The 15,583-nt window shown below is 43.5% G+C and overlaps 1 protein-coding gene across 4 annotated transcripts in view; it reads right to left on the bottom strand.

The window, feature by feature from the left end:
- The window catches only part of UHRF2 (ubiquitin like with PHD and ring finger domains 2), a 419,355-nt gene that overhangs the window by 274,143 nt on the left and 129,629 nt on the right, over window positions 1-15,583 (bottom strand). For all 4 annotated transcript variants that reach the window (XM_029614091.1, XM_029614082.1, XM_029614073.1 and 1 more), the window contains one exon: window positions 9,171-9,401. In XM_029614091.1, the coding sequence (XP_029469951.1) occupies window positions 9,171-9,401 (231 nt within the window). The remainder of the gene's footprint in view (window positions 1-9,170; window positions 9,402-15,583) is intronic.

Below are 15,583 nucleotides of genomic sequence, written 5' to 3'. Positions count from 1 at the left end.
GACTAGCCAGTTTGGTGGGGACAGGCTTACAACTTTGCTTAGATGTACTTCCTGTAGCCACCACTGGAGCCGAGAACATACTTCCATCGGTAGTGGAGGCAAATTGAGTAGTCTTGAGACAGTGGGTTTCAACATGACAGCAGGTGTGCCCTCGCCCACGGTACTACCTCCAGGGTTGACGCCATCAGGCTGAGGACCTGGAGATAGCTCCACACCCTGGGGCGCATTGTGTTCGTCAACCAACACACTTGGCACATCAGTTTCCTTATCCTCGAGGGAGGGAGGAATTCCTTGTCCTACTTGGTGTCAAACCGGACTCCAGGTACTCTAAGGACTGGGAGGGCTTGAGACTGCTCTTGTCCATGACCACGAATCAACTGAGTTCCTGAAGCAAGGACCTAACCCTGCGGGTCACCTGGAGGCTCTCTTCCAATGACTTCACCCGGATCAGCCAGTTGTCTAAGAAAGGGTGCACCAGGATCCCTTCTTTCGATGTCGCCACTATGACCACCATAATTTTAGAGAAGGTTCTGGAGGCGGTTGCCAGGCCGAAGGGCAATGCCCAGAACTGATAATGGTGGCCCAGTACCGCAAAGTGTAGGAAATGCTGGTGGTCTTGACAGATTGGGATATGAAGGTAGGCCTCCAAGAGGTCCAGGGATGTAAAGAACTCTCCTGGTTGTACGGCCATTATGATGGAGCGAAGAGCTTCCATGAGGAAGTAAATTACCCGCAGATGATGATTGATGCTCTTGAGGTCCAGGATGGTGCGAAATGAACCCTCCTTCTTGGGTACGATGAAATAGCAAGAGGCTTTCCATAGGCACACCAGGATCTGTTTCTTCTTTGGTTCCACAGAGGGTCCATGCCGGGAACTCCCAGAGTCTTCAGGGTCTGGGAGACCAGGGCCGGCAATTAATCTGTGGAAAAACTGTAGCATGGTCCAGTATGGCTCTAGGCCTGGGAGGATTTCCCCATCCTCCAATGAGTCCGCATCTCCATCATCGTCCATGGTGTCTGGGTCCCTGTCAGGGATACTCTTGGTATGGTGAGGCATATCCTGAGGCATGCTGATAGGGCTGGGAGGATGAGGCCTTCCCAGCTGGGGCTCAGACTGGGCAGGGGCAGCAGCTGACTGCGCCTGAACAATGGCTTGAAGGCCCTGAAAGAATTCCAGCCATGAAAGGGTCATCAGATCCATACCTAGCCCAGGAGGAACTGGGGTAAGGGATCTGGGGTGCTATCAGATAAGGTCGTGGCTGACTCATCATCCAACTGGAAAGGGCTGGGCTTGGAGAAGTTCTGAGAGTCCAGACCTCCCTGGGCTTCCTCTCAGTGCTGACACAGGACGGATTCTAGGTCAGACTGTGCAGCCCTAATATGGCAGGCAGCACAAAGGGAGTGTCGCTTGTGCTTCTTTGTTGCTGGAGCCATAGTTAACTGTAGTTTGTGCATTCAGCCGGTTAGCACCTGAGCTCTAGTGCGCACAAATCTGCCCCGACGCACGTAAGTATAAGTGCCTGGTTGTGCGTGAATGTATGCGTGTACTTATGCGCACAGGTGTGTGCACATGGTGCACAACAGGGCCGGCCCATCCCGCACATACCAACGGTCAATGGGGGAAAATGGCGCCGCACCAAACTGCACGCAAGATGGCGCCGCCGCCATGGCCTGCCATGTGGAGTGCCCAACGAGTCTGAAGTGGGACCTAGCCCATCGGGGGGGGGGGGCCACTCAACTTCTTCAGAAACCTCCTTTCCTTGCCCTGACGGCTGAGTACAGAGACAGTCTTCCAGCTGCGGGGGGAGAGGGCATAGGCCATCACCGCCACACTCGGCTTCCTGCACCCACTGTCTTATAGCTGCTTCAGCAGCAAAGTTCACGCCGGGAACCAGGCTACTGGACCAAGGCACACCTCTGAGGGATCTCAGAAATTGCCTCAAGAATTCTCAACTAGGGGAAGGACCATTAGCTATCACCGCAGGAGAGAGAGGCTTGATCTTTCTCCAATTTAAAGGTAAAATTTCCTCTTCTAAAGAGTACTGTGCTCCTGATAGGGAAGGCACAATCCACATCTGCTAGGAAACTGAGAGATACTGAATGGCTGAGGTCACTGCAGGGGTATATTTAGGGTGACAACTTTGAAACAGGTCTCCATCTGCTAGCAGGGGAGCACATAACCCATTGGTCCTGCGTCCATCTGACAACATGCCAGGAAATTTAATTTTTTAGTTCTTTCAGTACTCTGAAGTGCATACCATCTGGTCCAGGTGATTTACTACTCTTTAGTTTGTCAACTTCTCTATTACATCTTTCAGATTCACCGTGATTTTTTTCAGTGCCTCTGAATCATCACTATTAAATACCACTTGGGGGTATGGGTATCTCCCTAACATCTTCCTCAAACACTTGAAGCAAAGTATTAATTTAGCCTTTCCACTATGACCTTGTCTTCCCTAAGTCAGGAGTGCACAAACGGGGAGGGGTTTATGAACAAGCTTCCAGGGAGTTTGCCTGCTGCAGTGGGACAATTTTTTTTAAATTATCAAAGTTGCTATGCTGAGACAAGAGGCTCTATGAAGGCAAGAAAAGCACTTAAGGAGGAACTGCTAGACTAAGAGTGCCTCTGATCCTAATAGCTTTCCTTCCAGCTTAATGGAGATGGGAGGGGGAGCTTAAATGTTATACTAGCTCCCATGTGCTTTATAGCACATTGGAGAAATTCTTCTGGTCTGAAGTTGTTAGGCAGTTTCGATAGCTGCTCTGAGCCTAAGGACAGTGGCACCCTTAAGGATGAATACTTAATCTTCATAGCCCACTGATTGAGAGTCTCATTCTGAGACTGTGCTAGGACAGGCAAGATAATGGTAGAGGTTTAGTGAAATGCTGGGTAAGGGGCCAGAGTCTCAGAGGCAGGATTTGGAGAAGGGGCCAGTCATTTGATTTATTTTTTCTCTCTCTTGCTGTGTTTCATGTAAGCTCTCAGCAAATGATAATTATACAACTGTGATGGTTTTCTCCCTACTCAGCGTACCTTGAGGAGAAGAGGGTAGTGGGAGAGAATGTGTGTATGCACACGCATGTGATGATTTTTATCTGCAATCATCAATCCCTTTGAGCCCCCCCTATGCAAATATGGCATGTAAGTATGAGGAGCATAGGGGAACTGAAAGGAATTTTTTGACATGCAGATAAAAATTATAAAAGAAAAAGAAAAATCGCTGTGGGCTGCAGCATTTTGGCAGGGCTTGTATTGTTACTACAAACACACTCTTTCCACCCCCTCCCCCCTCTGTATGTGCCCTGGCAAGGGATGCTGATAGGGATATGCAGATGGAATCATAAAAGTAAAACAAAAATCTCTCCAAAGAAAGCTAAATATTTTGTGCTGCTCCTTTCATTAGCAAAGTAATTCAACACATATATCTTTCCAACACATATTATACCCTGAATGTACTGCCTGCAAAATTTCACTCTTTGGCCTTTAGTCTTACACACTGGGGCATTAAATGTCACTCTTAGAAGTGGACCACCCTTGGCATCTGTGCACAAACAGTTAGCTATAGTGTTAGTGTTAGCTATAGTGTTAGTGTTAGCGTGTGTGTGTGTGTAATTTCATTTATAAGACTCCACACATACAGACTAGATTGTTGTTACTAAATGTTGGTGATCAACCAGAACATCTCAACAATTTAGGATTACAAACTACACAGCCTTTATGGTTAAACTTTGTAATAAATAAAGTTCTGAGCTGAAGAATAATCTGACAGATGCCAAATTTTCTTTGGTAAATATACCAACAGTATATGCAAAATTACATTTACAGTACCATATAATCAGGGCACCTGGTCTCCTGTGCTGCTGTGTGATTTTGTGCCCCTTCCCATGAAATGTGATGGTCCCCACAGAATGGCCGCACAAGTCTAAGGGCTGAACTGGGTGGAGGAAGCAGAGGCTGTGTGGCTGCACATTTAGCTCCATCCTCTGGCCCATCTGCACCACCTCCCCCCCCCCCCCCCCAACACACAGATTGGATGGCAGAAAGAGAAGGATAAGAGCTGCAGTATGTTATGTCATATCTTCTTTTAATGCCTAAAGCCCAACTGCTGCTTTGAATGTGCAGCAGTGAAGGATTCTGGGTGGTTCAAAGCAGCGGTCAGGCCCCAGGTGGCAGAGGCAGAGGATAGGGTCCCAGTTCATTTTGCTCTCCTCCTCCTGTACTCAGATTTTGGGGAGTGTGGGAAGATGGGAGAGGGTTGTGTGAAAGAAGGGCTGGGGATCGGGGTATGTGTCAAACATAGAAACACAATGGCAGAAAAAGACTGTATGGCCCAACCAGGCTGCCCATCCGTTCAATTAATTTAGCATTATAATTCTCACCACTTCCTTAGAGATCCCCTGTAATTATCCCATGCTTTCTTGAATTCAGATACTGGTTGTTTGTCTCCACCACTTCCACTGAGAGGCTATTCCACACATCTACCACCCTCTCTATAAAGAAATATTTCCTAAGATTACTCTTGAATCTACCCCTTTTCACCCTCATCTCATGACCCTTCGTTCTAGAATCTCCTTTCCATTGAAAAAAGCTCACCTCCTGTGCAAGGAGACCTTTGAGATATTTGAATGACTATCATCTCTCCTCTCTCGCCTTTCCTCTAGGGTATACATATTTAGATCTTTATGTCTATCCCCATATGCTTTAGAAAGAAGAGCTAGGAAAAGGGTGGATGGGCTTGTGCGTATAGGCACCTGGGATGGGTACACAGGCACAGAAAGAAGACTGCAATGAGAAAGAGAGAGATTTTATGCCCCCCCCCCCAGATCCCATAAACTCCCTCCTCTTTTCTTTCCCATCCCTGATCTTGTTTCTCTTCCACTATATCCCTTCATTCTGCTTCTCCTCCACAATCATAAATCCTCCTTCCATCTTTAATCCCCATCCCTAGTTATTTCTGTGTGGCGTCACTTAGTACAGAATGCACACAGCTCAGCATAGATATACTGTATATTTGTGTGTGTGTGTGTGATACAGAACCATTCACCGTATGAGGAATGGTCTAAGTGGGGATACAGTTCCTGTATCAATAAATAAATTTGTTTGTAATTTCCAAACCCCCAGTAAGCAGTGCATGACAAATTCCATCATGCTAAGAAAAAGGAAGAGGCGGAACGGCACAGGGATTGGTACAGATCTAGCCCAATCTAATAACAGCAGTAAAAAGGTACTAGTCCTGCCCCTAAATTGAAGAGACCTTTTAAGCCATAAAATGGCAGGAGTGGAAAGAACTGGCAACTCAAGATGGAAGCAGATGAAATTTGGAGAGCCAGTGCCACCCACCTGTTTCTCTCCATATTTTGGAGCAGAAGGAAAAGGAGAGCCATCCAAGATTGGCATTAGCAGGTAGGGGCTAGTAAAAACGCATCGCCCAAAATCAGTAGTGTGCACCTCTTTGGTTACTGCTTCTCAGGTAATAAAGGTGGAGGAGTAGCCTAGTGGTTAGAGCAGTGGCTATTCTCACTGCTGCTCCCGATGACTCTCCATTGCCTTAGATACAATACCTAGATTGTTCTGTTCTGAAGTGGCTAAAAGGCAGAAAATAATTAATAAATATATATCATCTCCCTTTCCTCATCTCTAAAATATCTTCCTCTCCTCCCCTATTATTGATATCTGAAGATAAAAACTGCCATATTGGGTGAGAGCCAATTATCCTGTTTCCAACAGTGGTCAATCCAGGTCACAATTACCTGGAAAGATCCCATGCTGCAAACACCCAGGGATAAGCAGTGGATTTCTCCAAGTCTACCTGGGTTAATAATGATTTATGGACTTCACCAAGAACGTGTCCAAATCTTTTTGAAACCCAGTTATACTAACTACCTATACTACATCCTGTGTCAAATTCCAGAGCTTAATTGTGCATTAAGGGAAAAAGAATTTTCTCAGATTTGTTTTAAATGTGTTAACTTAATTTCATGGAGTGTGTCCAAGTCTTTGCATTTTTTGAAAGACTAAATAACCAATTCACATTTATCCATTCTATTCCACTCATGATTTTATAGACCTCTATCATATCCCCCCACCCCCCCCCCTCAGATGCCTCTTCTCCAAGCTGAACAACCCTAACTTTTTCAGCCTTTCCTCATTTTAATTGCCCTTCTCAGTAGCTTTTCCAGTTCAATTATATCTTTTTTGAGATGCAGTAACTAGAATTGCACAAAGTACTCTAGGTACAGTTTCAACAAGGAGTGATAGAGGTATTATGACATTTTCCATTTTATTCTCCATTCTCTTCCAACTAATTTCTAGCATTCTATTTGCCTTTTTTTTTTGACCATCACCACACACTGGGCCGAGGATTTCAAAGTATTGTCCATGATGATGCCCAGATCCCTTTCCGGGTTAATAACTCCTAATATGGAGCCGAATATCATGGAACTGCAGTCTGGGTTATTTTTCCCAATGTGCATCACTTTGCACTTGTCCACATTAAATTTCATCTGCCATTTGGCTGCCCAGTCTCGCAAGGTCCTCCCCTACAATTTCCCACAATCTGCTTGTGATTTAACATCTCAGAACAATTTTGTGTCTACAAATTTGATCACCTCACTCTTTGTTCCCTTTTCTAGATCATTTATAAATACATTAAAAAACACCAGTCCCAGGACAGATCCTTGAGGTATTCTACTGTTTAGCTTTCTCCACTGAGAAAGCTGACTACTTAGTCCTAATCAGTTTCTTATTTAACCAGTCTGCAATTCACAATAGAACATGGCCTCCCATTCCAAGACTTTTTAATTTTTTCAGGAGTCTCTCATGGGGGACTTTGTCAAATGCTTTTTGAAAATCCAAATATACTGTATTCAGTGGTTCACCAATATCCACATGTTTATTACCCCTTTCAAAAAAATGTATCAGATTAGTGAGGCAAGACTTCCCTTGGGTAAATTTATGTAGCTGTGTCTCATTAAAGTATGTCGACCAAAATGATAAGGGGAATGGAACAGCTCCCCTATGAGAAAAGACTAAAGAGGTTAGGACTTTTCAGCTTGGAGAAGAGACGGCTGAGGGGAGATATGATAGAGGTGTTTAAAATCATGAGAGGTCTAGAACGGGTAGATGTGAATCGGTTATTTACTCTTTCAGATAATAGACTAGGGGGCACTCCATGAAGTTAGCATATGGCACATTTAAAACTAATTGGAGAAAGTTCTTTTTCACTCAACGCACAATTAAACTCTGGAATTTGTTGCCAGAGGATGTGGTTAGTGCAATTAGTATAGCTGTGTTTAAAAAAGGATTGGATAAGTTCTTGGAGGAGAAATCCATTACCTGCTATTAATTAAGTTGACTTAGAAAATAGCCACTGCTATTACTAGCAACAGTAACTTGGAATAGACAGTTTTTGGGTACTTGCCAGGCTCTTATGGCCTGGATTCGCCACTGTTGGAAACAGGATGCTGGGCTTGATGGACCCTTGGTCTGACCCAGTATGACATGTTCTTATGTCTTCCTTTATGTTCTGTGATTTTGTTCTTTAGAAAAATTTCTATAATTTTTCCCCATCACTGAAGTCAGACTCACCGGTCTTTAGTTTCCTAGATCACCCCAGAGCCCTTTTTAAAGACTGACTATACATTGTCCACCCTCCAGTCTTCAGTTACGATAAACAATTTTAATGGGTGGGCCAGATGTGAATGAAAGAGGCCCATGGTTTACCTGGGGCAGTGGAGGAAGAGGGGAAGCCTCGGCAACCACGAGCGACGCCAGGTGACGTCATCGGGGCGTGCCGGCACTCCGGCACGCCCCGATGATGTCGGCGGTTCCTGGGGCCTGGCGTCATCAGAGACGGCCGCAGCCGGCCATCCTTGATGAAGTCGGCTCTGGGATTTAAACTAGGCCCGCGCCACAGCCGTCCTCTTTTCGCGGATCAAATTTGAAGCTCGGCTGTGGCGTGGGAAGCAGCGAAACACAACCGAGGCAGCATGGTGGCCAGGGAGACACAAAACACCAAAAAAGAAGAGAAAGGCCATTGGAATTAAAAAAAAAAAAAAGAAGGAAATCTGGGCCCGTTTTATAGAGAGAAAAGGAGTGAAGAATTCAGCCAGGACCGGTGCATCGACCACGGATTTGGGACACCCCCCCCACACACACACACACACCATCAACAAGAAGTGGGAGCAAGAGGTCCTGAATACAGCAGCGCAGTGAGTAATATCCCTTCGGCACAAATCATGGGAAGGGGACCAAGAACCCGATCCGGGGGATAGCAGAGGGGTGGTGCTACTCGTGGTCCCCAAAACAGAGAAGGAAGTAGGACAGCGGAGGGGGGAGTCCGAAGAAAGGTTACTCCACAAAACGGCAATGAGCGACGGAGTTAGCTAGCACGGTCGGGGGCCCCTCAAGGTAAAAGGAGGCATGCGCGGCGGACGGCGGCAGTAACTCGCCTGGACTTGGCCGGGGACAACAATACACCTCGCACAGGGCAGTCGGCAGCGGGTGAAGGCAACACCAGCACACCTCAGTTCCAGGTACCCACAAGTTTCAACGCTGGCATGGGTGAACAGCAGAACGGCATGGGTTTTCCCTACTTATCGGGGTTCACTCCCCCATGGGCCTGCGGCCCATGGATACCTCCAGGCAGCAACAGTGGCAATAGCAACACTCCCGGTCTCAATATGCTCCCACAGTGGTCGTGCACATGGCCTACGCGGGAGGGGTACTATGTCCAGTATACCCTTGAGGTAAGGAAGTTAAGAGAGGAGGTCTGAATAAAGAGTGGAATAATTGTTGGAATACCGCACCGCTTTCTAAATTTGTTTTGGTCATCCTTTGGGATCATGTGAATTTTCAAGTGCTAAAATGGGATTACAATGGGCAAAATGCTTGGGAAACTCTGCCTAAAGTACCATCATAAGCATAGACCCTTTTATCTTTTTAAGCACCAGGAAATATGAAGAATAAAACATCTGCCACTGATCATGTGGTGGAACTGTCTCAATGATATTTATCATGAAGAGACTTCCAGACTATCACTTCCCAACGATGGATAGTCAAGAAAAACCTTTTGGTGGGGAGTCAAAAAATAAATTCTATAATCCTCTTTACTACATCATTGTCACAAGAAAATCACAAAAAGCAAACTTTTTAAAAAAGGTAAACATACCTTATACTGTCCAATTCCTGGATCAATGAGAAATGCACGAGCAGACGTTGAGGGCTGACTGAAGGATATGCTTCTGGCTTTGTTCTTATTGATAGCATTATTACAGGGGTTAATGCTGCCCTCCTTCTCTTGCAAGGAAGTAGAAGCATCATCTGATTGGGAGCGTATCAGGAGCTGGACTATGTCATTCAGTCCCACGTTATAATCAAATAAAGTATGTCCATCTTCAAGCTATGAAGAAACAGAGTAAATGATGTTTGTAAAACCGTTTAAAGAAGCACAGATCAATTAATGCAAACAACACTCTGAACATTTCTGCACAAAAGCAACTTTCTGCACAAAAGCAACAGGTAATTTTCAAAGCAGTTATGCACATAACTACAACATACTATCATAACAATTTTCAAAGGCCCATTAATGCACTTAGGGTCGGATTTTAAAAGGGTTACACGCATAAATCCGATGATCGCAGCACAGGCAAACTGCTAAGTGTAGCGGGGCCAGGGAGAGCCTTGAGGTGCAATTTCTGCAGCAGCAGCAACAGCATGCATGCATGGCCTTTTCTTTTTCCCATGTGCCCAGTAAACATCACTTCCTCTTCCTGGCCACAGGGGCGGGAAGAAGAAATGGTCATGTTCCTGTTGCCCGGCTTCCACAAACACTGTTGCCGTTCCCCCTCAGGGCTTGAATGTGCTGATAGCCCGAGCAGGAATGGCAGCAGTGTTTGTCTTGCTGAGGTGAAACGGGGGGGGGGGGGGGGGGGGGGGAAGCAGCGGGTATGCAACACACCTGCCAGTGCTTTGCGACACACCGGTTAAGAACCGCTGCTTTACAGAGGTGAAATGGGATGGTAAATATAGGGAATTACAGTCCCAGACAAGAGCTCTGGAGACAGTTGTTTCTGAGACTCAATCCTGCAGTGTTAAATTGATTAAACATTTTGGTAATTGCTCTAGAAGGTTGGAGTTTTTAAGAGAACCATACTTGACATTTAAATCTGCGATTTTTTTTAAATTTCCCTACCGAACTCTAAAGAAATATTTTCTAGAAATATTACAGTTTGAGGAAGGAAAAATTCCCTCTATAAATAAGACTTTTTTCTACCAGCTGCTAATAAAGAAAGAACATCTCAAGATCAGTGCCCTGAAACTATTGTTGATTTAACCCAATTTCTTGAGGATTCTACTGCAGAGATTTACGATCGCGTGACTTCTTGTTTCCTTTATTTCAGAACAAGAACTAAGCAAAATAATGAAGAGATACTTTAAGAATATTTCTGTACCTTTCAATGGACTGATAATTCATATCTTTCTGGACTTTGCTCGAGTTACCCAAGAATGAAGGCGTAATTTCCTTATTCTTCGACCCCAGATTACTTCATTAGGGTTCTCCTTTGTATTAAGGTACCCTTGTAAATGTATAATTCGTTCTCAGAATGAATATTTTGTATTTTTTTTTTCCTGAGCAACTCAAATCCTTCATTAACTCCAGGAGGATATTGTTTTCTTCTCCTGGGAAAAGTTAGGTTCACTTAGATCCATGATATAAGGTCGCCGATTCCACGTTAAGCCTATTTCTCGTAACTTTGATTCCTTTAATCTCCCATTATTACGTCCCGCGCATATTTGTTTAAATTTCCTCTTAGGAAAATGACATACATAGGATTTAATTTTCTTGTAATTTATTTCATTTTTCTTTTTCTGATAAGCCATTTTGTTTTCTGAAATAAGGTAATGTCTTACTTGAATTGTTGAAATTAATAAATTAAAATTTAAAAAAAAAAAATTGAAGTTGCCGAAATAATACCCCTTCAAAGCAATGCTATAACGAATTAACACAAACAAATAAATCGTCCTCATCTATGATAATCTGTAACTCCTTGACCCAAGCAGTAGCTAGCGTCCAGTAACCTGTAGGATTGAACAGAATGTAAAAATCTATACAATCCTAACAGAGCATACTTGTTATGTAGACATACCAAATAAAAACGTTGAAAAGCCCCTGAGGAATATTGGTCCAATTGCAGATGAAAATTGGACATAACTATAAATTTTCAAATAATAAAGGAAATAGTGTGGTATAAACCCCAATTGAGAGAGACAGTAAGAGAATGCATGAACCTTTTCAGTGCCTAGATTTATAAAAGGTAATAACAATAACAAGGCCTTCTGAGATCTTACAAGTTCTCTATAAAAAGCCACTACATCCCCTGGAGGGAAACCAGGGTTGCCTGTAAGAGGCATTAAAAATGAACATTCCCAAGGTAAGGACAATGAAACACAAAAGGGTAGATTTTCAAAAAATACGCACAAGCGTCCATGTTATAAAATTCTGGGTCGGTGCTCGCAAGGGAGAGTATAATTTAACAAATTTGCGCAGCGACAAATCGGGAACTTCCCAAACCCCTACCCTAACCTCCCCCCCCCCCCCCCCCCCCCCATTTTTTTAAACTCACGTTTTGCTCCTGCAAAGGAGCAGGAGCAAGTTGCCGGTGCGCAATCCCCCAGCACAGTGGCAAATGGCCGCTGTAGCTAATGCCTCTAGCCCCGTCCCCCGGACCCGCACTTACACACATCCCGGGGTTTACATGCATGGCCGGGCCTGTTTGAAATTGGCCCGGCACGCACGTAAACCCCGGGATTTATGCACACCGGGGTTTTAAAAACCGGCCTTTAATTTTCAAGTACCCTGAACCACTTTAACCCATAATAATTTGAGCAAGTGTGACGGAAGAGATATTCGGGGAGCATGGAGAACATGCATTAATGAGAGGAGAGCAACCAATGCTTTCTCCAGTTCCAAGTCAGAGTATAACCCTACATTTCCTATCTAATCCCCTACCTGCCGCAAATTACAAGCCATATTATAAAAACAAATATTTAGAAAACCCCCTCCTATCCTCCTTTGGGATCATGAGAGTCATGCAGGACATTCAGGCTTTCTTCCCCTTCCAAAGTTCAGCCAAATGCACAAAATCAGCAAAACATCTCTATAGGAGATTATAATTGGAAGCAACTGCAATAGAAACAGCAATTTAGGAAGAAGCTATACACCCAATGAAGGAAACAGGGAAGTGCATCCATTGGTCACATGACCTCCTAAACCCTGCAATGAGAGGTATAATATTTAAGGAATACCACATATCCATCGAGATCCGGATATGTAACCTGAGATATTTAAGGATTCCTAAAGCCCATTTTAATGGGAAATTCTGCCAAAGAGGTTGAAGGGCCCCCGAGAGATCCAGGACTTCCAATTTGTCCGGATTAAGGTGCTACCAAAAAGAGTAAATATTTTCAGGGTACGAGGCAAGTACTCTCGAGCCTTAGGCAGAAAAACCAAAATATCATCTGCAAATAATAGTGCCTTATGAAAGGGAAATTTATTCAAAGTCTCTTCCCCAGATAACATATCATTGTGTGACAACACTAAAGGTTCAAGGGTCAAAATAAATAATAAAAAGGACAATGGACACCCCTGTCTGATACCTCTAGTTAAGGGAAAGGATTGAGAAAATGGATTATTCACCCATACTCTTGCCTCCAGGTTAGAATATAATACTTGAATAGCCTCAAGTAAGAAACCTTGGCTGGAGGAGCTAAAATGGTGAATTGAACGGCTGAACTGCTCTGCTCACTCTCACGATTATCTGAACATTTTTCTTAAATTTGGATTTCCAATGCCTCCGAAGAGAAAGGGAGAGTGAGGATTTACCCCTCAAGTCCCAAGATCCTCGCTGGGCAGAAAACAATCTTGCAATGCACCGGGACGACTTTGAAAACTGGGGCTAGAGTTCCGGCAGTCGAGACGGACAGAGGAGAGCCCGCCCCAACCTCGGAAGAAGTTTCTCGCAGTCCCCCAGATAATCGTCCACTGCCGGCTGCACGGGTGGCCATGACGCCGTGCTCTGGCTGGAATCCTGAAGATGGAACCCACGCCTTAGAGGATGAGGGAGCTGTGTCAGTGGATGACCCCGTGCTGAGCTCCTCGAGGATCCATGGGAGCGACTCCGGTGTTTTAGATCCGGAAGGAGTGAAGGACCAAGCAAAAAGAGAAAGTGAGAGGACTCAACTTGATCCCCCCTGTATTCCTGGAATCATTTTGGCATCACAGAAACCTGCGGTGGTTACTCTAGACTCCCTATGGGATCTTACATCAGCAATGGCTAAAACATTTTTTGACTGTTCCCTGAAAATTAACTCTCTATCACACAAATGGATATAATATGTATGAATAGCGATCTCCATAGACAGGAAACTTTGGAAAAATTTAAGAACATGGAAGTTGAACTACATCATGTTAAAGCAGTGCAGTCTACTATTATTCAAGAGTGTGGAGCAATAAATAAAAAGGTAGAATTTATTGAAACGCTCTGAGACACTTAAACTTGTGAGTGTTAAACTTTCCCAGGGTTGTGGAGAAGTTCCACGGATTACAATTAGAAGTGTTGGAATATACAATAGAATTGGCTCCCCCCCCTCCCCCCGGACAAACTGTATTTTTTGCTTGCTCGAGCTAATCTCAAGCTATTCTGATTGACTTAGCGAATTTAACTGGCTTTCTAGAGTCATCAAATTATGAAATAGTTGAAAGAGCCACTCTTTTGATATCCTTTTTCAATGAGAAAGACTTGAGAGATGTAATGAGGAGCTATTTTAAGAAATCCAATATTCTCTTCATAGGTCAAAAAATTAGAATTTTCCCTGATTTGACTAAATCTACCCAGTTGAAAAGGAAAGGTTTCCTAGCCTTGTGCCAGGAAACCTTAGCCTTGGGAGCGACCTTTTTTCTGAGGTTCCCTTGTAAATGCATTATTAAATACAATAGAGATAATTATGATTTTTTTCTGCCCGAACAGTTAAAGAATTTTATTGATTCCAAGAAGGTTATGCTACAAGTTAGCAGTATCTAGGTATAATTATCATATTGTATAGTCAAAAGTCATATAGAGTTAAGCCTTTTCCTTTGCTGGATTTCCTCATAGTTCTTGTCTCCTTATTTTCTCAATGCTGCCTCTCCCCTATAATTGTGGTCTAATGGGTAGTTAAGATAAGAGAGTATGTTTTCTTGATATGAAATTTACTTGGGAGGGGTTCCCCTATAATTTTTCTAAGTGAAATACAACATTGCTGTACAAAGTGGATGCTTTGTTTGAATTTGTAAAAATTAATAAAGAATAAATTTTAAAAAAACAAACAAAACACCTTGAAACCCATACATGGGTAAAACATATTCCAAAAAAATCCACGAGACTCAATCAAATGCTTTTTCTGTGTTAAAACTTATTAGGACAGGGTCTAAAACACCCAATCATTTCCAATTTTCCAATAGCGTAAGGACCTAACATTTAACCCTGCTCGCCTACCGAGCACAAAGCCCACTTGTCCTCTATTAATCAGGGTTGGCATGATCAGCTTAAGTCTATTGACTATTAGTTTATCTTAAAGCTTGATATCTAGATTCAAAAAAGAAATGGGGCGATAAGATGTGACCAATGATGGATCCTTCCCTGGTTTCAGCAGGACTATTATGTTAGCACTTTTAAGAGAACCAGGCATATAGCGCAACAAGACCATGGAATCAAATAACATTTTAAGAGCCATAGTTGCCTTCTCTTTGAGAATTTTATAGAACTTGGCTTTTAGACCATCAGGGCCCGTTGACTTCAGCAAAGGAAGCTCCACAATTACCTGCTGAATTTCTTGAACATGTATGGGTTTATTCAAGGCATCCACATGGATAGGGGACAACTGAGGCATCTTTACTTGTCCCAAAAACATTTCCATAGTCTCGAGATTACTATATTTAGCAGAATACAATTGCTGGTAGTAATCCCCGAACATTTTACAGATCTCCTGAGAGAAAGTAATGGAAACACTCCAAGAATCAGCAATGTTAGTAAGAAAAGAAGAGGAATGCTTAGCCCTCAACAAATTTGCCAGCATTCTCCCAGGTTTGTTCCCATATAATAATAAATAATAATAGATTTCTGCCAGAAAATTCTGCAGGAATAAAGTGGTTCATTTCATCTATTGGAAGTGCATCTGTTAGAGATTGTTATATTTTGCAGACAAGAGTACATATATTGTATCATATCAATTGGTGAGCTGCTATCCTGGAGCTAGCATAATTTGCTGAAAGACTCTCTTTGCCATCTTGTCCAATATCTGGGCTTCTTTTCCAGGAGGGGTGCTCAGATGCGTCAGAGCGTTTAGCTTTTCTTAAAAGTTGATTTCAATACTACAGAATGATGGGAAAGTTGAACCGTACGTCCCCAGAGATGGCTGAACTCTGTATTTAAGATCTAACTTTCTCAAAAGAATGGATATGGGTGTTTGTCACATTTTGGCTTGCAGTTCTTAAAGTAGTCTGTGTACTGAAACTACTATCAACTGCCTAGGCACATGAATGTT

Source organism: Rhinatrema bivittatum, chromosome 1 (genome assembly GCF_901001135.1).
Source record: "Rhinatrema bivittatum chromosome 1, aRhiBiv1.1, whole genome shotgun sequence".
NCBI classification, from domain to species: domain Eukaryota; kingdom Metazoa; phylum Chordata; class Amphibia; order Gymnophiona; family Rhinatrematidae; genus Rhinatrema; species Rhinatrema bivittatum.
This window is presented reverse-complemented; position numbering and strand designations above follow the sequence as displayed.